At 37.4% G+C, this 22423-nt stretch overlaps 1 protein-coding gene across 11 annotated transcripts in view; it reads right to left on the bottom strand.

Annotated features, from left to right (window-relative positions):
• Positions 1-22423, bottom strand: part of LOC588667 (SPARC-related modular calcium-binding protein 1) — a 49195-nt gene that overhangs the window by 3788 nt on the left and 22984 nt on the right. For 2 of the 11 annotated variants that reach the window (XM_011675518.2, XM_011675520.2), the window contains exons 4-12: positions 18482-18538; positions 17742-18089; positions 14781-14819; positions 13833-13931; positions 12970-13035; positions 9525-9791; positions 3273-3372; positions 1842-2083; positions 1136-1180 (exon numbers count right to left, since the gene is read on the bottom strand). In XM_011675518.2, the coding sequence (XP_011673820.2) occupies positions 1136-1180; positions 1842-2083; positions 3273-3372; positions 9525-9791; positions 12970-13035; positions 13833-13931; positions 14781-14819; positions 17742-18089; positions 18482-18538 (1263 nt within the window). The remainder of the gene's footprint in view (positions 1-1135; positions 1181-1841; positions 2084-3272; positions 3373-9524; positions 9792-12969; positions 13036-13832; positions 13932-14780; positions 14820-17741; positions 18090-18481; positions 18539-22423) is intronic. The other 9 variants (XM_788340.5, XM_011675519.2, XM_030998783.1 and 6 more) reach the window with 9 other exon arrangements.

Below are 22423 nucleotides of genomic sequence, written 5' to 3'. Positions count from 1 at the left end.
TGAGGAAAAAGGTTGTTACAACATTTCATTTTCATATGAAATGGAATATTACTAATGATAGGATGAGGGAACATAATAATTATGGGTTGTATAGGGTAAAATGTAATCCATGATTCATCTCATTTTATGTTCACGTGTGTTGTGAGTTGAGATAACTCGTTTGATTAGAATTAATGAAACTAATCTAGATATTTATGTTGATGATGCAATTTAAAAAAAAATCACTTAACAATTTGCTTTTTATTAAAGATGGATGTGCCATTTTGTTTGACTCGAAAAGATCTTATAAAATGTAAACGCTATAAATGATCGTCTTTATGATCCCTGGGAGCATGTAAATGGGGGAGGGGGCATTAAATAAATTAATACGCGATGCTTAATGATAATTGAAAATGAAGTATCAATCCCTGCCACTGTACTTTTTAAGAGAGACATTAATCTAAATTTGCCACTCACATTTCATAATACGTCTCTTTCCTACCCCCCCCCCCTCTCTCTCTATCTTTGAAGTTCATTGACTTGCCCTTGAACCCACGGTCATCCATTCCAAGAATTTTTCTTAGCTTGTAAGGAATATTTCAGACATATGTGGAAATGTGATATTCCGTGTCATCATAATACCAATGATAGATCGAGTGACATACCGTAGCGACAAGAACCATATGGAATGGTATGCGCACGGGTCCAACGATGATGAAACGAGGTTTAGGACAAAAACGATTCAGTATGTCTTTAATCGTCATAATCAACATATAACGACTGTGGAAAGACGGAGTGATCTATAGAGCCTTGTAAACTTCGGCTCGTATTTATAAAGGAGGATGGTGTTAAAAACCTAGTTCAACTTCGGCAACTGATTTATTAAGTGCTGAGCGTCAGACAACCTCTTCATTCTGAACAAATAATTGATTTCTTGTAATGACTACATGAAATGAAAATGAAAAACTTGATTACGCAGTGACATAATTTGTTCTTCTTCAACACTTGGCTCTTCATAAATCAGTGGAGTAACTCTACCCATTTCGTTTGGGTTTAAACGTGGACTGAAGTTATTTTCCTAATAACGGGATTTTATCAATTGAACTTTGACTTGGCATGATTAATAATTGACAGATTTAGATCAGACTATACTTACTAAATGGATTTCGCCCTCTTCTTGGAGGTGCTTCAGTTGCAACCGCTAAAAGAAAGAAATAAACGAGTAAAATGAGTTGAAAATCATCAAGCTCCTTCATTTCAACCAAATTAAGAAACATCTCAACATTGCCTAGAGTTCTATGTAGTTTAAAGATGTTGATGATTTCTCAATAAATCAACATCCATATATAGTTCATGGGGAAAAATACGGGCTTAAGGCGATTGCAATCATAATAATTTTAGATGAAATTCCAACAGCACTTCCATTACCATTTATATTGTGTTGCATTATATTGTTCGGGTTGCACCGATGAAAATGTACGTTTTTAAAACTATTAATCAGCTTGTATTGTCGCTCTGCTAAATGCCGAGATAAACCTAAGTACAAATCGCTTTTTTGTTTAAATTTATAAGTTGTTATATGACCCATATAAGTAACACATCACCACGAAATTACACTGTTTTTTAAACAAAGAGGAAATAGTGCTTAAAGAATAATATGAGTGTTTATTTCATTTTCCACTTTACCTCATTTATTTGCCCAATGCACATTTGATTTGGATAAATTGCTGCTCGCATAAAAAGCTCATCAAATACATGAAAGAGCTTAACAGAAAATGGTATACACTTTATAGATCGACACATTTTGGTTATTGATTTTTTTTCTTTTCCTTCTACAATATTCGTTTCAAAATGAAACTCACGTGGTGTAATATCGAAACAGTGTAGCCACTCTTTGAGTGCTAGTCTCGAATCTTGATTAGCATCACAAAAGTCTAAGAAGTTATTCCGACATTTCTTGCTCGATTTAATCAGATCTATTTCGGTTGCGAATGTCGCCGTTTCCTTGGCTTCCAGGTAGTTGTTACCATTTCTATCCAGCTGCCCAAACTTCCAAACTATCGATTCGTCTTTATGGTTGGGACTAAGATCCTCTGCGGCTTGCCTGTGATTTCATAATAAAGACGACTACTATTTTAAAAATTGGTGATAATTATGACAGTTATTGGCATAATTGATTTATTGATTTAATAAAATGACTCGTTATTGGAGCGTAAGTTATTGCTTAATTGGTACAAATGATAATGGCCCTCTCTGGATTTTAATTTGATGTTTGATGTTAATTTCATCTAAAAAAACATATTTTTTTAATTCATTTTTTATTTATCTATTTATTCATCAATTTAGTAGTAGTAGTAGTATTTTATATATACACATATATCTTCTTCATCTTCTTTTTTCTTCTTCTTTTTTTTTTGGGGGGGGGGGTTCAATTCAAAGCTTAAAATTGCAAAAGGGACATGATATATGTTATTATTAGATACTTAAACAATGAACAGGATAGGAGATCTCAAACACAAATTTCGTCACATTCTGTACCTTTACCTGTAATATTTCTTATCTCTAGATATATTTTCGGTAGCACCAAATTGAACATCGCTCATAACATGTGCTTTAAAAATGTGAAGTTGATTGAAGCAAAGACAAACTGTGCTTAACTCAAAGACTATTTATCTAAAAATTATTTTCAACCAATAATTCTGATCATTATGACAATCATACATTATATTGGGCCATGACCCTATATTAGCCTGAAATTCAGAGAGAATTCTTTACGAAATTCGATTATGTTCAGCATACGACCGCCTCACGATCATCATGTGCTTTCACTGTCTTGTATTATTTTACAGTACAGAACTTACCATCGTGAGTGTACGCTATTGGTTATAACTTATGACAAATTTTTAAAGTCAATAAAGGCCTCAAAGCTCCCAGATCCATTCATGCTTTTCCATCATGATATACAGAACAGCATGACAAATATGATGCACCTGTCTCTTTTCTTTACCAAAAAATCATAGTCATATCATATAACTATATTTGCAAATAAGACGGAAAGTTACAAGTGTTGTTTTTTTTCAGTTTTAAATAGAGACTTGGTGAAGTATTGCTCTTATGAACATAATGGCCGTTTTAATTTGTCATCATAAGTAGGTGTAATTGTGTTTCATAATGTAAATGTATCACATCTGGAATTGATTTTTTATTAATGGCAAAGAAAAGAAGATATGTATATATTTATATACAGGTACACAAAAAGAGATGGAGAGGGGAGAATTAAGAAATGAACTTACGTAGTTGTTTCTATTAGAAGCGCATCTGTAACTGTCATTTCTGCATAGAGCTTTTCAATCAGTTTAATCAGAAATCTCTTCTTTTTGTCATCCGGACAATCTACAAGAAAGAAGATGTAAAGATGGTGATTTGAATTGTTCAGTCGGGGGAAGGAGGGGGTGGGGGCTCCATAAAGAACTGTCGTCATAACTAGCAGTTTATTATGGAGCTTCATTTTACCAGGAAGTATATACGTGGAATAAAATAAAAATAAATAGCATTTCAAACCAAACAGAATATAAAATACGAAAAAGGGGTGACGTAATTAAAACAAACTTAGAGAACAAAAATATTGTAGAAAGGAATCAAGTCAAACATTTATGGAAAAAAGCTGAATGAAAAAGGATAACAAAAGAGAAGGAATGAAGTACATCAAGAATATAAACGAAGAAGAAGAGGATATGGGGTAAACGAACATCTTAAAAGAACAGTTGGAACACCTCACGAACATCAGAAGCGGTGAGGGGCAAAAAACGATTAGGGCAAACCAGAAAGCAATAAAAAACTAATTCTGTGGCAGCTGACACTCTGGAAACTGTTTCCTGTGTCATGTTATCATACATGTATGAAACCAAAATTATCCAAACATTGCCCCGAGCAAAAGGGAAGAAAAACGTCAAAGATAATATGGCCACATGCTAGGCTCTGGGTAAACCTAACTGCGTGATAGTGTGACCCGGTCGATTGGAAAGCGCTTACTTGGGGGTTTCTGTTACAAGTATACCTATGAAATTCCATAAAATCATATATTACAGATCACTTTGTACCACTGAGTTCAAAGGTGACGCAAGCTTATAAATACACCCTTGAAATAGAACCATAATCAAATTGTTCGCTCCTTGTAAAAAAAAGGGGAGAGCACGGGAGGTGGCTATTTCGCAAATATTTTCTATCGTATTTAGGGCAAGTTTAGTAGGCCAAAAGAAATTTGTCAACGTCATATTATTTCAAATTCAATTTGCAAAAGTAAAATTGGCTTCTGTTTAACACTAAAAGATATTAACAATTACACATAATGAATAAAATAACTGATCTTTAACACTTCAAATTTAACCCCCCATGTCCAGAATTTAGGCGACGATTTTCAAAGCATCTTATGTTATGCAAAAGGTGACATCAATGCACCTCTTTCCTCCTTCCCTTCCAGCATATTATCTCCATCTCCTTTTCATCATTTCTTTCTGATTTTTCTCTTTTTATACCATCCCACTTAATTCATCATTTTTCACTTTTCTATCTCACACAGAGAAATATCAAAATCCCTGCATTTTCTTCAACCCACGTTCTCGCTCGTATTAAATTATGCTTTCCCATCATACATTATTTCGCGCTTTTATCGAATAAAAATCCATTTCAGTTGAATCTATGTCGACATTTGGTTACCTATTTTTTCTTTCGCTCTTTCTCGAGGGAACAATTTCACCGTACGTGCTAGACAGGAACACATCAAGAAAAGGTTTATTAGCCCACGCCTGTCATTATCATCCACCAGTACTCATCTTCGACATGTGAGAAACATGTCCGACTTCATTACACGCTTTGCGTAAGCCTTGACATTATTACCCATCGCGGACCATCCCCCGTGCATCTATGTACTATCATAGGACATTTTGTTAATCCGCCCGTCGTGGATGTTATTATTTAAAAATCAAATAATACTTGACAGAGACGTAACCCGATACCTTGGCAAGTTGCGTATCGACAACTTTTGAGAAAAAAATACGGGGCGCGCCCCCACCACAACCGACATGTATTTTAAATGCTATGATATTTATCAGAGATAATGCGCCTCTTTATTCCGCCAATCGTGGCAAGTGAACGAGTCCACTGAAATTTGAAACAAATTATGCCTACTAGGTGATATGAGAAAATGCGAATGAGATTTTAATTAACACTATTAATATAATATTCTCATATAAGTATGCATAATACACGCCTGAACGTAATCATCCGAAAGGCGCAACGCATTTAGTATGGGTCAAGCTCGCTATCCATAAGGACAGCTATTCATAAGTACTATTATTCATAAGGACCGCTGTCCATAACCTGACAAAATGAATAGCGGCCCTTATAAATAGCGAGCAAACCATAGACAATTTAGCTCGCTATTCATAGGGACCGCCATTCATAAGGACCGCTATCCATAACTTGACTAAATGAATAGCGGTCCTTATAAATAGCGAGCAGACCTCTTTAGTATACAGGGTCGGTTAAATCCTGGAGCTGACCGTTTGATCAACTTACAGTTCCAATCGATAAGAGAACGTCCCCCCCCCCCGCAATTAGAAAAACCTCAATGATGCCCAATACTCAGTGGTCATTGGTGACCAAGGGCACTCGTCATCACATGGACAGGCCAATGAATATTCAGCAAACGCTGCCCGACCTACCTTCATGAAACTATTAGTGTCAAACTGATTGACACAATCTATTTTGATATTGCGCTGATTGATGTTATTATTGGCAGGGCTGCACCTGAGTCAATTGAAGTTTTATGAATGCTTGGAATCTTGTATATGGGAGCTGATGAGAGTGGGTTTGAACTGTGTACCGACGCACCTCCCTTGTATAACCTCTGATGTTTGAGAAAATAAGACAGCAAATGAAGATACCGATCTTTTTTTCTCTTCCGAAGAAGATACACAAGAACTATAAATGGACAACGTCGATTAGTTGAGACGGACAGTCTCTGACAGTTTGCTCATTCACACCTGCCACTCCGAGCACAAAGGCCGTCTGACCTTGGAAGGTTTATTCTGTGGACAGACAAAAATTGTAATTTGTCAGACAACAGGCGGTCCCGTTTTTGCTTCTTTGTCATTGCTGTTGTATTTCTTGTAGATACACCACAATGGGGGTGAGTGCCCTCTTGCCCTCGGTGGGCCAAGTCTGCGGTGGACTTGGTTCTATCGACGGGGTAGAGAGAAGAAGGAGAGGGATTATATTTTTCTTGGATCACATATCGAAAGTGGACATGGTGCGAATCGACCAGAGAAGCGCTGAGAAAATGGGGATAGACCCGGGATAGACCCAGATTGTAGTCTTCTTTGGTTTTTTTCGTCAACAGTTAAACGCCCTTCGATCGGCACTTCCGACCCAGCGGTGTAAGGTGCAAGATTATTTGGACGAGATCCTCTCTCCGACCAACTGTGATCTTAAAACACTCGGAATTCGAAGACTTTCCATTCAACGTTTACACTAACGATAAAGAACATTTTCCATACTTCATATTGAAAGTGACCTGCATCTCTGAAATCTCTGCATCTTGCATAATAAAATAATCTTGTGATGTGAATTGCATCTCCATAACATTTATTAATCAATTTTCGTTCGAGATTTTTTTTTATAGTATTTCACGTTCTTCTACTTTATCATCACCAAGCCACCCACCCTACTGCTCTATTCATTACATTGATTAGAACGTCTTCACACGTTCGACAAGGATCCGCATCCAAGTTATTAGATGCTACCTGATTGAAAGTTATTAAATCATAATTGGTCGAGGATGCATTTCCCTGACAAATAAAGTTCAATTTCAAGGTCAAGTAGTGGAGCGTGCTTGTGACGAGCTCATTGAGGAAATCATTTTTTCTGAGATATTAAACAGATTTTCATCACAAAGCAAACTTCCAGCTTGTCTGTAAAGCTAAGGTCAACTGTACTGTGCTGTACTATCAAGTCAATTTACACGCCATGTTTGAGCATAGTCTACAGACACGCCTTTGGAATACGGAATGTTTATGAGAATGACTTATTTCTTCTTATTCTGTTCTGTATTACTGTTTGACTTTCCTGTCATAATGGTTGTGTTCCTTGTATATTGCTAGAAACTGTCACGATGTGTCGTGTATAATCGGTGGGGTAGTTTATCAGTTCATGTTTTCCAAAACCACAAAATGGTTCAGGAATACCTTGGTAACCGAGTCGAAGCTGACTGTTACACAGTAATAAAGTGGACAATCTTACATCCGTACTTAAGACGTGGATAACATGACATGTTAAACCATTGCCCGGTATGTAACAAAACTACCGGATTATTTTATGCCAGAATATCCACTTTAATGACATAGCGTACTTGTAGCAAAGCTTATTACTGATTAAAATACACTTAGAAATTGTTGAATTACTTGCAAAGAAGAATTACTGAAAAAATATTAGGAATATGCACATGAGATCTTCCTTAAGACTGTTTGTTTTGTTTGTTATTCTTCTACGTAGAATGCTTGTATAACCATCTTCATGTAATCAAGTCATTAGAATACTCAAGAACTGTTCGAAATTAGTCTACACTGTTCGTTTCAATCAAATCAAAGTTACGGGGTAATAATGGTAATGACGATAAACCAAAATGTTATATTCACACAGCAGTAGTGACAAAAAAATGATTTAAACATTTACTACAAGTATAATGCCTATTTCCCTTCTAATTAGAGGTCTGCTTGTTCTCTCGTCACCACTCCTCATAAACGTTCACTCTCTTATTCATTTTGCTCTCCCTCTAGTGACTCTTTCTAATTCTCTCTCTCTCTCTCTCTCTCCCTCCTCTCTTTCTATCTTCCTGATCTCTCTATTTCTCTCCCATCCCTTCATGAAAGCGGGAGGTGTAACCACAAGTTAAATGCAGACACATGTTCAGAAGTACTGGCCCGAAGCAAGCTCTCTATTGCTCTCCACGGGAATTGTTTGGATATCAGTAATTGCGTCTTCTTGTTCTCCCTAACAAACCGACACTTTATTTTAAGTTTGGGATAATTTTCATCTATTATAAGCGATAAAAGGTTTATTTCAGTAATCGTTTGTCAGGAAATGTGAATAAAATATCAAAATAAATAGGTCAATCGTAGATGAGGTCAACATCTAACCAAGATTAGATTGAGGTTTCTCACTGCATCGAGACGAAGGCTTTATATCAGCCACCTTATTCGCCTTTCTCCGCATTCTGAGGCAAAATGTAACACACCCATAGAATCACAACCATGTCTTAGCATGAATCGTGTGGACCTATTTCTCTAAAATACTGTTTATTCTGCAGTTTGTTCCACAAACGCCTGAAAATGGAACAAGAACAACCAAGCTTGTCAATTTCCCTTCCAAACTCCCCAGCTCTATCTATACTTCTCCTTACCTCTCTATTCTAATCCCGTACGACACCGTGCTCCCAAGTTCTAATTTCAATTCTCTTCGATTTTAAGACCTATGGTGACGCACTAGAATCGATATTTAGGTGAGTATTTGGTCTCTCTTTTAAAACCCAAGTCTACATTTTGCCGGAGTCTATTCTAAGGTCGTAACAATAAACGTTTCACATTCGGCAATCATCCCCGGACTAATTGGAGAGGTAAAAACCCAATTCTCACACTCCCAAACCCTTGAAACGTTTCTCTCCTCGCCATCTCCCACTTTGTTAGATGGTGTAAGGGGATCTAGAACATGACACTCCTTTGGCACAATAAGGATGTTTTCACTGGCATAAGTAGGCCAGCCTCACAAAGGCTCATGCTCCAATTTTACTTGCTATTGCATTCCTCAAGGGGGTAAGAGGAATCCTGGAACTTGATACACCCCTTCTCGGTGACTGTACAGGTGTTTTGCACCTGCGACTTGACACCCCACAGCACCCGACGGTCGAACCCCTGCCGATCCGGGGGCTTTTCGGCAATACATTGCTGCATCCCTGCACGGCAGCAATTATTACCCTCATCTTCATTTCTTTTCAATGAAGGCTTTTCCACTTGTCTAAAGGTGTAACTTAAAGAGAAAGGGGGTACGTCTGGATAATAAAACGAGTGTGCGCGTGCAAGGGCCGATAATTACAGTTTGTGCTGTGCACCTACAGGCCCGCCCGCCCTTCGGTCAAACCCAAATAACAGATCACCCCCCCCCCCTCTCTCTCTCTCTCTCTCTCTCTATCTCTCTCTCTCAGTTCCATTTTGTAGAACTTGTGTACAACCTAGGAGGTAGATTCTCATCTGTGGCTCCACTAAAGAAACAGTCATAACAGTTCCACTCATGTAATTGGTAGTGAGTAGTAAATTTGTATCAGATATCAAAATAAAATCCCAGGTATAGGCTACTCCTCCATAAGGACTCATTGAAATCAGTATTAAAATACAAACAACTTATGAAAACTGTGGCTCCTGTACGCATCTGATTACACGATCTTTGCAAATACGATGTAATATGAACGAGATTCCAAGAGAAACCAAACTTACCCACGAACACTCTTGGTGTGATGGGGCCCCTGGAAGTGGCTAGAGGACTGCAGTCTTCCTTGGTCGAATCACGAACGGACGTTCCTGGAATAGGTTTCCCGGTGTCCACATAGACGCACCAGCAGTACTGCATCTGTTCATGGCATTGGACAGCCATGTAGTCACCCGTGATCGTACACTGGGGTACAAACACCACCGAGGCGGACGTTCTCTCCTGTTCCTCCAGGGCCCGTAGCCGCTCGGTTTCACAGGACAACACGGGTACATCTGAAATGACGAAAACTTAATTAAAGGATTTGGGGATTCATCATCTGAAAGCAATACCCCAACGATGCAGAAGTTATCATTCCCATTTTCAATTATATCTGGTGCTACCGGTGGGCTCACAGAGGAAGTGGAATAAACATATTTTATTACTACATTGTTGTGTGGTGATTTTGATTGTTTGAACTCATTGGACAAATGTTCATGTATTTTGATTGCATTTCTCCGTATTACTTCTGTAAATGAATTGAAGGCCTCAATTTCAAACAATTTTTCTTCACAAAATATACATCATGAAAATTTAGAGCATATCATGCGTTATGCATTAATAATACTGTAGGAAGTTTTGGGGCATAATTCTCATCAGTTTGATACTGTATATTTGTATGAATAAGTATTTGTTCCAACGTGTTCCCACCTTTATTTGACCTTCATTCACAAAGCAAAATACAGCACTTTCATGAGAAGGTAGCAGCAGTCGCCTATACTACCCGTATCATAATAAGTGAACGCACTTTAATAATGTCAATCTCAACCCAAATTCTAAAAGCCTGCGACTTTCAAAATGGCTGCAGGGACCCACTGTTCTTACCCCTACATTTCGGTCGACATTCGCATCCCTGAAAATGTGGTTTGAAACTCTAGAATAAAGGTCAATATAAATAAAGGTCAAGCCGCTGCTAATTCGCATTTCTAATCTGAAACTGTTTATAAAATAAATATTCACCTTTTCATGAAATCATAACAAGTTGGAAGGTGTTTTCAATGCCGAACTGCCCGAGGTAAGGGAACAAAAACAGCACCCGGTAAGTGAATTTTGAAAACCTTGCGAGGTTTGATTGATGAGTAGGGGTATCCAAGTAGCACACTGCATGAGCGATGAAAATGTGGGGGATTTTTACGCCGTCGAGGGATTTTTTTTCCGTTCGAGGCGTCGACAATTCACACATTATTTGACTTGTTATACTAACTTCATCTATATTTGAAATTTATAACGAAACCTTCAGTCATAGCAATCTACTCTGCACATCTATTTTCAATTATCACATTAATATTTTATCTATCGCTCGCATTAACATGGATACTGAACATTTTTGGATAAGTAACAGTGATAAAAGGTACGATCTATTTCAATGATGTATACCATATTAATCAGGAAAATCAAATGTAGGGCTACTTTCATTTTTATGGTATAGACTATAGTACCTTCTCTTTCTTTCACACGATCATTTTTTTCCTCTCATAAATTCCCCCTAACCTTCATCGCATTACCATTACATGAGAGATCATACCATTCCATGAATATCTTTGACATTGTCTAATGAAAGGGGAAGTCTTGGGAATGTATTTAAGGAGTACATCCATTTCACTCCACCTAAAGCGCAATGACAGGATATCATCATGCAGAGCAGGAAGAATCACAATTATTCTTGAAGTCTTTGTATACCCTTGTGACACCGACAAGACCGACACCTGACCGACAAAGAAACTCACGTTAACCCTCTGCTAGGAATGGCTCCGAGGTTTCAGTTTTACCCTTGATCGAAACTATTCTGGAGACACCCCTTCTCCTCTCGGCTAAGGACCAACACTGGTGCGAGGATTTACAGTCTGATCCTTCTAGTGGATCTCGCTGATGGAAGGAATCAACCTGGGTTTGTTTGGAAGGATTTAACTCTCCTCCTGCCACGCCTCCTATTCCCCACTGACAAATTACAGTACATGCATCCCTTGGGGATCACGGGGTTAAGGTTTCACGGCGCGAGGAGGGCTTGGAAACTTCATTCCGAGGCGTACGTCTGGAATACTGAAGCGTAATGCATGGTTTCAGGAGTTTATTTTATATGATCACAACGTTTGCTCAACATAGCAAGTTTGCTTTTCAACGAAAATAAGCAAAAGGAACATGTTCAAAAGCAAACGTTTCTCAAATTCAGAAAGCTGGTAATGGAATTATTTATATTAAAGAGCTAGCCGCCTCCTTCTCTTTTATACATCGTGAATGCCCACATTCTGTGATCATAACAATAACAAAAGAGAAGCTTGTAGACCATGTTTTCAACATCTGAAAGTTCTTGAGGGACTTTCGTTTAGGACTAAATTACAGGGCGGCTGTCAAATCAGTATTTAGCCCACCAACATGTTCAAGTAACAATGGCAAGTGAGTAATTATACCGCAAATCGAATGAAGACCAATTACTCTCAGTCGTCAAGTTGCGATAGCAAGGGTGTTGATTCGAAATGTTGTCTTTTCTTCTTTCTTCACTCAGCACTCAGCGCTGCAAACGTCATAAGACAGCTTAGACGAGAGGCGTAAATTTGAACCAGCAATCGTTAATTTCCTGACCAATTTGATGGTGGATCTCAGTAAAGTCTCTATCCCCACACGACCAGTTTCGTGTCATGACTGATCCCAAATTGGCATCACATCCCAGCCACGAGGGAATCATTGAAGGAAACGTGTAGGAAATATAAGATTCACACTCTTCGAACTCCCAGGGTGAAGCCATGAAAACAAAAATATCTGAAAGTTGCAACCTTCATACCACTGGATAATAACCCCTTCCCATGATCCAAACAAAACACGTGCTATGAAGATGCTACAGAAAATAATCTTCCTGAAGAAATAGTTTCGCGCTAATCGGGGAAATGATCAGAGTCACGATTTACTGCATAACAGCATCACTGTCTACTGTCTATATCTCATTCAAAACATACGTTTGGAAAAATGATAGCTGAGTCACCAAATTACAGAGAATGACGATCTCATGGAATGTTACTTTCTATTTATGTTCAAACAAAATATATAAAGACAGATTTTAAGTTACTATATTTGGCTCAAACTTTGGCTCAAACTATACCACCCATGATTCTCTGAGAGATGATGATAATGCTCACTGATTTGTTTATGCAAGTTCAATGCCACTATAGAAAACACGCAACTGTAATCGATGAGTCGTCGTCAATACATCAGAAATGTGTGATATCAGTTTAATTCACTTATCATATCAAATGTTAACAGATTATTATTTTAAAACATCCAGAGGGAAAGAAAGAAACATTTTCAATATCACAAACATTTGTGTGCTCATTTGTAATTGGATTGAAGGCTGAGGTATTGTGTAATGAAGGAAAATAACTGAATACATTGATTCAACAAAATTAAATTAAAGATATTTACTTTGATTGTCTGAATCTGCGTTGTCTCCGTGTGGAATCTGTCTTGTAACTAATAAAGGAGGACTCGCTGGAAGATACAAAAGAAGAGAGGGAAATCAATGAAAAATTCTTCTGGTATTCGTGAATAGCTCTAGATTATGTAGAAATAGGTATAACAAAATTTAATTCATGACCGAGATTCGACAAAAAATATGAATTCCTGCTCTATTATTGGGGGAAAACGTGGTACTGAGGCTTATTCTGGTATCATCATAATCATACGAGCAAGGTTACTATTATTGAAATGAAATATTGTGTTTGTGTTTTCAGAACTTGGGATTCATTTTCCACTAGAAGTAGAAGTAGAAGTGGAACCTTGACTTTCTCGAAGTTTCACACGAGAATATCTGACGGCGTTGATATCAGTTACTATATCAACTGATCAATATCATTTTGTTCTAGGCCCAAGACGTTATGGAAGCCAGTCATGAAACTAAAGATTTGTTTGTAGAATGTGGTATGATTGAAGCAACATTCAACTCACCACATAGCATCCCAGCGTTTTATCACAATCATCATAGCGGGGTGAAATACAAAAGTGTTTATAATATAGCAATAATTCTCAATTAATGCTTGGACTACTCTTAATATTTATTCATGACATTTTTTAAATATTCCTGATATAGACTGCTTTATTCTATTGATTTTTTTCATCATCGTCATTAATTTTGTTTTGTACAAAATTTCAATGAATAAATTAAAAACGCATCTTTACTTAACTTATTTTCTCCGTTTTGGGGTTTACCAATTAGACTTTGAAGCTTAACTGATGCTAATGATATCTAAAGAAACTTGAAAGCGAATCTTACAGTATGCGATACAAACCTGTTGAAATCAAGAAAGATAAGAAAAGATGTTCGTTCGTACTTGACCTACCGTCTTGCGGACCCCCACTGTCAACGGTCGGTTCCTCTGGTTGCTCGTCTGAATTGAGTGAGAGAAAGAGTTTAAAAGAAACTATTACAGAAGTACTACAACCTTGGAGGTTGGAACCTAAGACAAGATAACCCTACGCGTCTTGCACTTGCCCGACACATCATGGCCTGTCTACCACACAGCCGTGGCCCGATAGGAGAAAGCTAGGGGTAACACCTACCAAAGGAGGGAGCGGGGGAGGGGTAATCATGTACCCCTCCTTACAGGTGTGCACTGAAAGTGTGAGAAAAATACAAGTTGAAGTGGACCAATGCGTATTGGTCAGAAAATTTAGGGTGCTTTTTCTTTCTTTCTTTTTTTTCTTTGGCACAGGGAAAAAGATATAATTCGAGCGTATTGAAGAAGAGATGAAAAAAGTACAGGTTTTTGTTTGAAAAAGATGTGAATTGGAAAGGAGGAGCGATATATTTGTGGGTAACTAGTTGAGTAGTATAATGGTATAAAAGTCCCGACGGGAGAAACAGCCAGCAATCATTAAGAGAAGCAGAGGGTAAAATTAGCGGGCAAGCAGACAAACTATGAGATCAGGCAAGGAAAGAACCATTGTAACACAAGAATCAATGCTTGAGGATATACATATTATGTTTTTCCAATCAACAATGATATTATAGCTAATACAGCAGCTTTGAAAAAAAACCAGAGAGGAATATAGGTTAAAGGGAAGGTTATAGTTCACTTTCAAATCTACGAAACTGAATAAGAATGAGTGTTGTCGCTATTCAAACATTTTTTTGAATAGCGACATACTAAAGAGGAAAAAGGTCAGGAGGAAAAGGTGAAAGAGACACACGATACATTAGAATAAAAACCTAAATTTGATTTTGCTTGAAAACTTACTTTCATTATCTGATGAGTCAGACCAATGTCCATCGTGAACTGGGAATGGGAATGGTGATAGAAGGAAAATTTCATCATCGTACATTTTAAGAGATTAAAAGAAGAAATTAGAATTTCTACAACCCATGATCGCCATCTCCTTAGAACGACGGACCTATTAATTAACAGGGACCTAACAGGTCCGTAATAAAACGGTGTTAAGTCCCAATCATTTCTTGTTGGCTGATTTTAGTGGAAATAATAATTCTTTCGTTTGATAAAAAGACATTTGGGACTGTGTCTTCTTTTTTCCCCTTTTTTCTTTATCAAATAACTTTGAATCGCATTGTCTTCATAAATTCTTTTTATAGTTCTTTCATCAATAAAATCAGTTATCCCCTCTTTATTTTCATTGCTCACCATTTAAAAGCGAATTTCGAAAGCAAACATACATATTGCCATTTAAAAAAAAGATAGCATTGGAATTTCAAATGGGTTGCTAGTTTAAAATGATATCTATAATTATTAGCAAGCAACATCAGCAATAATTGTCACAATATTTGTTATGAAAACATGAAAATCGCAAAGCCATTTCACTAAAGTAGAGAAAATGTTAGTATACGTTAGTACAGAAAATGCATTGAAAGAAACCAGGGTTATTTAGTTGAAAGCATTAATGTGAAAACAGTAAAAATGGAATGGATGCAATAAATGTTATATGTTATGATAACGAGTTAGTTCCAAAGATCATTAATCAATTGTTCATTATGTGACGACCGTCACACACCATTCTTTTCAACAATAATCAGTGTAACCACGATCCCCGTTCGTCGATATGAATTTACACACATAAGTCCACTACCGCAGCAAAGGGGAGTGGCTGCCCCCCTTCCACCATCCATGCTTATGAAAATATATCGGTATGTCTGCACAATCATATTCACATCACACAAGACCCCCCCCCCCCCCTCTCTCTCTCTATTCTCTATTTCCAACTAATTTTAAGATATATTAAGTTCATAATACACACACATTACCAGCAATGAAATTTAATCTTTATTCATATTTTTGCTTTCTTCGTACCATAATGATACAAAGGGGATGGGACAGTGTATGTAGACGCACCTGTACGTATACCAACTATATCAAATAGGAAAATATCCAATTAAGATGACTGTGTATGCTCCCTCACTCCCTCCCTCGTCTGGGCTGGGGTGGACTTGTGTTGGCGTTATTGTTGGTAGCTTGTTGGGTCATTGAGGTGGTGTTTGAGGAGTACCTTACAGCCTAGCCTAGCCTGCAGGTGACACCTGTGCAATCTATACCGATGGGATCTGCACTGTTTGCCCACCCCCTTTTATGACTCCGGATTACCCTTTAGGGCAACAAAAGGGTGTTATAATCACTCTTATATTGCCCGTTCTTACAACAGGAAACCCCCGGTGAGAGACAGACAAGATTTTACCTTTCGATATGGCCACTGGAAAACAAGTAAACACGACTAGCCAGTAATATTACTTCTTTAGCTTTGATCTTCTTAAAGCCAGACCACCCCTCCCAAAATCGTCAAATCTGAACTTGCAGATTCTGACTGTGTGAACGACTGTCAACGACAAATCACTTCACAATGCTTCCATATTTCTCTTATGCTATGAAATTATATACACTGAATGCTCAAGAAACATCAAAATGTTTTGATAAAGATCTCTCTCAACTTGCATTATCCTACTTTATGAGCTTACGAATGTGTTTGAAGAAGAAGATAAATCGGACGTGTGATAAACTTATCGTTTCCTCCATAAATTATTCCAGTACTGTGGGGGTGTTTTCTATATTTTGAACATTACATTATTTCCATCTTTGCATGATTATTGAGGTGTGACCCATTTTTTTTTGCCACACAAGACGATGGTTGGTCATAATTCAACCATTATGATGCGTGAGTATATGAATATGAAACCCGTATTCTATGCATGTGGCAGGTGTTGTTTTCATTTACGATCCCCTTCAATGTGGTAGAAGTTGACATGAAAGATATGAGTGGTAGAGCTGCACGTCCCTCTCCCAAGACACGCCCACATTCAAACATTATCAATCGGACCACAAGATACAGCTGAAAGTTTTTATCGCAATGTGATGAAGTGCTGCAATTATCTGATCCGTACAAAGAATTGTAAGAAGTTTCACACTTTAGTTAGCTGGGATGACTTTCTTGCTAGATCTTGACGAATGAATCTAGTTTATATTTCCAGCACCTTGTTAAACATTGACACCTAAACACCTGGTAATACACCGTCTTTTACCAAAACAAGTAAACCGAACTGAACCGCAATACCATTCACGCAATCTCAATTGCTTCAACAACCCCACTTGACATAATAGCATTAGTTACATTTTACGAGCCCCCAAACAACCAACTAAGCACATAATCACCGATGACAAACATAAAACAGGTGTCAATCAACGAAATGGAGGGTTAAGAAGGATGCAGAGGTAAAGTGCAATTAAAGAAGGAGGAAAATGCAGGTGCGATGACATGTCTGAAAGAGGGGAAGACTGCGGGAAAGAGCAAAGGAACAGGCCTGTTTCAACACAGCTGTGTGTAGACATTCACTTTCCATTGGGAAATTTAGAAATTTATGCTCAAAGTTTATTGATGTATTTCTGTATATTCAAGAACAAGTTTTCCGTTCAGAATTTACAAGGGAATACTGGTCTCTTTAAATTCATTAGAGTATGTTCATGTGAATGTTGGTCTCTTAATACGTCTGAGTTTCTGATTTTGTTTTTCGGACTGATGTTCTAACTGAAAGTATCAAAATCATATGCAAATCAAGATGCAATAATTGTCTCTTCTAAAACATAAAAAATGAGTGGGATGGGTTCGGGTGTGTGAGTGGAAAGTGAACGAAAGGCAAAAAAAAAAAATATCATGATTGTGCCGGTCAAGTACAAGATCACCTGATTGTGTCGTATACTCACTATTGTCGACCCCTAAACATAATGACCACTCCATCTCAGTCAGACGGTCATCGGCGTCGAGATCGCAAATCTTCACGAAGTCTTTAGCGCAGACCTTGGGTTTGATGATCTTCTTCATGAGCCTGAGCAACGGTTTGAGCTCTTTGCTGTCGAGGTTCGCGTCCTCGTTCTCGTCGAGGGAGCCGAACTTCCACTCGATCACCTGTTTCTCCCATTCCAGGGTCGCTCTCGAGGATGAGAAGGGGATCGGTGCGATGTCGGCTCGAGGCAGACGGGCGTACTCTTCTTTGAAGATTCTCTTGAGATTCTTGTTGAATTCTTCACGTTTGTCTTGTCTGCATCGCGAACCTGAAAGATTGTCAAGAATGGAAATATCATATTCGAATTCTGTGTCCATATGACAAAATTGTTTTCGAATTCATGGTGGACTACATACATTTATGAGTAAAATATGAATTAACATAACTGTAGTTTGATACTTTATTTTAGACTTCACTTTTTTGTTCAAAAGAAACTACGGGCAAGAAATCTTGGCAAAATTTTAAACTCTGTAGCCTTATAAACCAACCCCAAAATGTTGTTCGAATGATAGAATTTTCATTTCGGTTTAATAAAATTTGGAGGGGACTAAAAGATTATTATTATTATTATTATTATTATTAGAAGTATGTGTAGATGTTCTGAAGCTGACGAAGATATGGGATATCAGAATATAAGTAAAGACGATTTTTCTAACTCACCTCCAGAAGACGATGACGTTCCCTTGAACGTTGGGGGATTGTCGACAATTGGCTCATCTGTTAGGGATGATTCGGGAAAGAGAGCGAGAGATAGAGAGATTATAATATTGAGGCCTACATTTCAAGTAATACCTCAGTGATGAATACCTCAATGCCAAACGTATAGTATATTGTTTCTGCTATCTGCCTTATCACTATAAACTTCTTTAAAACTAAATACAGGATTAGATGTTCAGGCTAACTTAATTATTCAAACAATTAAATTATGTGGGTGGAATGATGATGATAATGATGATTATGATGATGATGGTGATAATAATTATGATAATAAAAATAACAATAATAACAATATAACGATCGTTATAGTTTTAATCTGAACAAAAAACATGTATTCGCAGCGCGTATCTTCGCAAAACCAACGACTCTTTCCTCAAATTCTCGGATAACTTCATTACTTGAAGGACACCATTATCGGAATCCATGTGGCTCTCATCTACCCTAGATCACATGGGCAGACAGAATCATATAAAGTTCATCATCTTCATATCTAATATACAACAGGGCAATCTGATGTTTGCAATGACTCCCTGTGGACCAATACATTCTCGAACTAGAATACATTATATTTTGTATCATCACATTGAAATGAGGACGTGAAAAATCCAACAAAATCTCGAGATTTTGTCATAGTTCCGTTAAACAGCTTGCGTGTAAATGAAAACTCATGGAATTTCGAAAAGCATTGACCCTGTGACATTTATTATCGATGCCTTTGTCGATCAAAATAATGACTTGAAAACAAAAACCATTTCTGAATAGTAGAAATTCCCAAAGTTTAATGATTACTTAAAGTGTCAAGAAAACGAATTCCGTTGCAGACTCGATTCAACAGCATGCGCGTACATAAACATTTGTAAATGAAAACGGAATGTTGAAGACAAAAAATTAACTCGGTGAAATTAGTTGTCGACGGCTTTCTCGATACAAAAAAATGGCATGAGGCATCAATTTTTTATGTCGGAACTCTCGAAGTTTAATGATTATCTAAAAGTCTTTTGGAAAACGAGTGAAAGAAAAGTCTTTTGGAAAACGAGTGAAAGAAAAGGTTTTTAAAGTTCCGTTATAAAACGTCAGTGAAACAGCAGACATGTAAGTGGAAACTTATGGAATTTGTTACATTACTTGTTGATGCATTTTTCGATCAAAATAATAACATGCAGCAACTACTTTCTGGCTGGGGGAGACTCCATAATTTTCGTTATTTTCACGACTCTCTGCACGAAACAATGGACAGCATGTGAAAGTAAGAAGTTCACTCTTTTTTTTGAGTGGTTCGAAACCCCTCTTAATAAATCCAGGCAGTAAATGTCATGAGCGAAAGAAGTCTGCATGGATACGTTCAATGTCAAACATTTTGGTTATGACAATCAGTATCCCATAGCGAGGAATTTTCTTTCATTAAAAAACAAAAAACAAAAAACAAAAACATTGACTGGGATACAGCTCAGAATTGGGCGGATTCAGGGGGCCATTGCGTCCAGACCCCCCCCCCCCCCTTCCCCACTTTTGCCTATTAGAGGTTTTGTGTATTGGTCCCCTTTTTGCAAGCTAATCTGCATTGTTTTCATTTACTTTTTCGTCTACGAGTCGAGGCAGTCTGTAGCAGTTAGGTCTGGACGTATGGCGAAGCGAGCGAAGGAAGAAAAAAAATCATGAATGTGTTCAATATCAAACATTCGAGACCTGACAATCAGTATCCCATAGCGAGAAAATGTTTCACTTGTTTCAAGGAGGGAAAGAGAAACAGCATGACTGTGATACACCTCACTGAATGTTAACCCAGAAATATTACATTAGCAATGGGTGTCGAAACTGACAGTTTAATGTTGGAGAACTCATACTCGCTCAAAATTTGGATAACTCGATTGACTCTGTTTGACATGTCCTTATCACAAGGTGCTACTTACGGTCTCTCGGGTAAGAAAATTCACTTAGCTAAAACGTTTGTACTTCCTGATTTCTACAATCTGTTTAATTAGGTATGCATGCCTATATATACCTAAGATTGTTTGACTCGACCTTGAACAGTATTACGCATTAGTCTCTGAAGTTATCTATAGCTTCTTCAAATATCACCGGCATCCTTTTTGTTGTTTTTCTTTTCAGAAGACGAAGTTTTGACAATTTTTCTTACTAAAGACATTATATTTTTAAGCATAATGCACTATTTCAGGTGCTAAATATTATGAAATGCTTCGAGCAAAGTAGCTTCACCTAGAAAAAAATACTTTGTGAGTGTTATTCTAAAGATTGGTGAGAATATTTTAGTGGCAGTGCTTGCTTAATACAGTCCGTAATACTGTAAATAAGAATTGTAAAAGGACACATCAAAATGTATAAATTCTTTATCACAGCGCGATAAGTTCAATTTTGTGAAGTACTCCAGATTGTCTAGCAGTGGGATATTAATATCTCTGTTTCAGATGATCTACAAGGACAATAAACCTTCAATCAGAGTATATTTCAACTGTAACTACATCCCTGTAATGAATATGAATTATATCGCACGGGGGTTTAAAAACAAGAAGTTGGATTGAAGATGATGATGATGAAAAGCGTCTTGATAAGAAACAGACGTCTCCTGCGGTATTTGAATTACAGTTGTGTACATTGACATTGCGACATACGTAAGTGGACTATTTATCAAGTGAGAATTTCATCAATCATGTTTAAATGGCCGTATACCACGACAGTCTGATCAATCTTGAAATGAAACCCAACCATCTTCTCTCTCGAATCTTCTTTAACACCTGGACCATGAACTTCAGGAAAGGGTCATCTTTAGAAATAGGAATCAATTAGGTATGGTTTTATCGGTACAGTTAGTGCCAGATTCGCCTATAGATTAATACCAAAGTATGAAGTGTCATATTTTTACTGGCGTAGCGTGGGTCTGCTTGCATTGGGGGGCACTGCCATCTTGGGGCAGATTTAGTAGTGGAGAAATAGCAAGATAACAAGGCCATGAAGTGAGAACAGGGTCTGCCATTCGATTTTATTATTTATTTATTTTTTAATTTTAATTTATAATATTTTTTTGGGGGGTACCCTCATCACAATGATGCTATTTTTGTACAAAATATCATAATGGGAATAGACTTGATGTTTTGTAACATAGTTTAGGGAAGCTCGAGCCTTGACAGGTTATTCTGTGAAATTCTGAACCACTCTATATTTCAATTGCTTATCTACAAGCCTACCAATATCAACTAGAATGTAATAACCAGCATCAGAAGAGGGACAGTATCTCTTTAATCAAGACGACAATATATAATGAACTGTCATTTGGTTTGCTATTCCTGCGGATTAAATAAGTTGTTCTATAACGGTACAAAGTTATTTAGAAGGTTATAACACCGTACTCGAGTTGCAACACATATATATTTCATCACACAAGCAGAAAAAAAGAGCATTGTTTTCGGAAATCAACTTGTCCCCCATCATCACATACCACTGGCGACATGCAAAATTTATGGTTTCATAAAGTAGACCTTACAGCAATTCTATTTTGGAATTTGACAGTGACCTACTAAACTCCTCCCCATTATTTCAAAATTTATGTTCATGAAAATACGTGATGACACTCGGCAGATGCTAACTTATCACCCAGACAAAAAATGCACATCGCACGCTGTGCATGGTGACTATACTTTCTATTTCTATTTTGAAGGTACCCTTCCAATTATTTGCAGACGTATAATTATTTTCTATTTATATAATGGGGGTAAGCTAATATTTATTTATAGAAACACGCGCGAAGTGGGAGCACAGTGGACATTCTATATATCTAGGGCATTTAAGATAATCTCAAGACCAATTAAAATGGAATAATGATTTCAATAAATCCTTTTGCATACGGGGAAAGGGATAAGAATTCAATCT

Source organism: Strongylocentrotus purpuratus, unplaced genomic scaffold (assembly GCF_000002235.5).
Source record: "Strongylocentrotus purpuratus isolate Spur 01 unplaced genomic scaffold, Spur_5.0 spur5_scaffold_5, whole genome shotgun sequence".
In the NCBI taxonomy this organism is placed as follows: domain Eukaryota; kingdom Metazoa; phylum Echinodermata; class Echinoidea; order Camarodonta; family Strongylocentrotidae; genus Strongylocentrotus; species Strongylocentrotus purpuratus.
The sequence above is the reverse complement of the archived record's forward strand: the minus strand, read 5'-3'. Positions and strand labels throughout refer to the sequence as shown.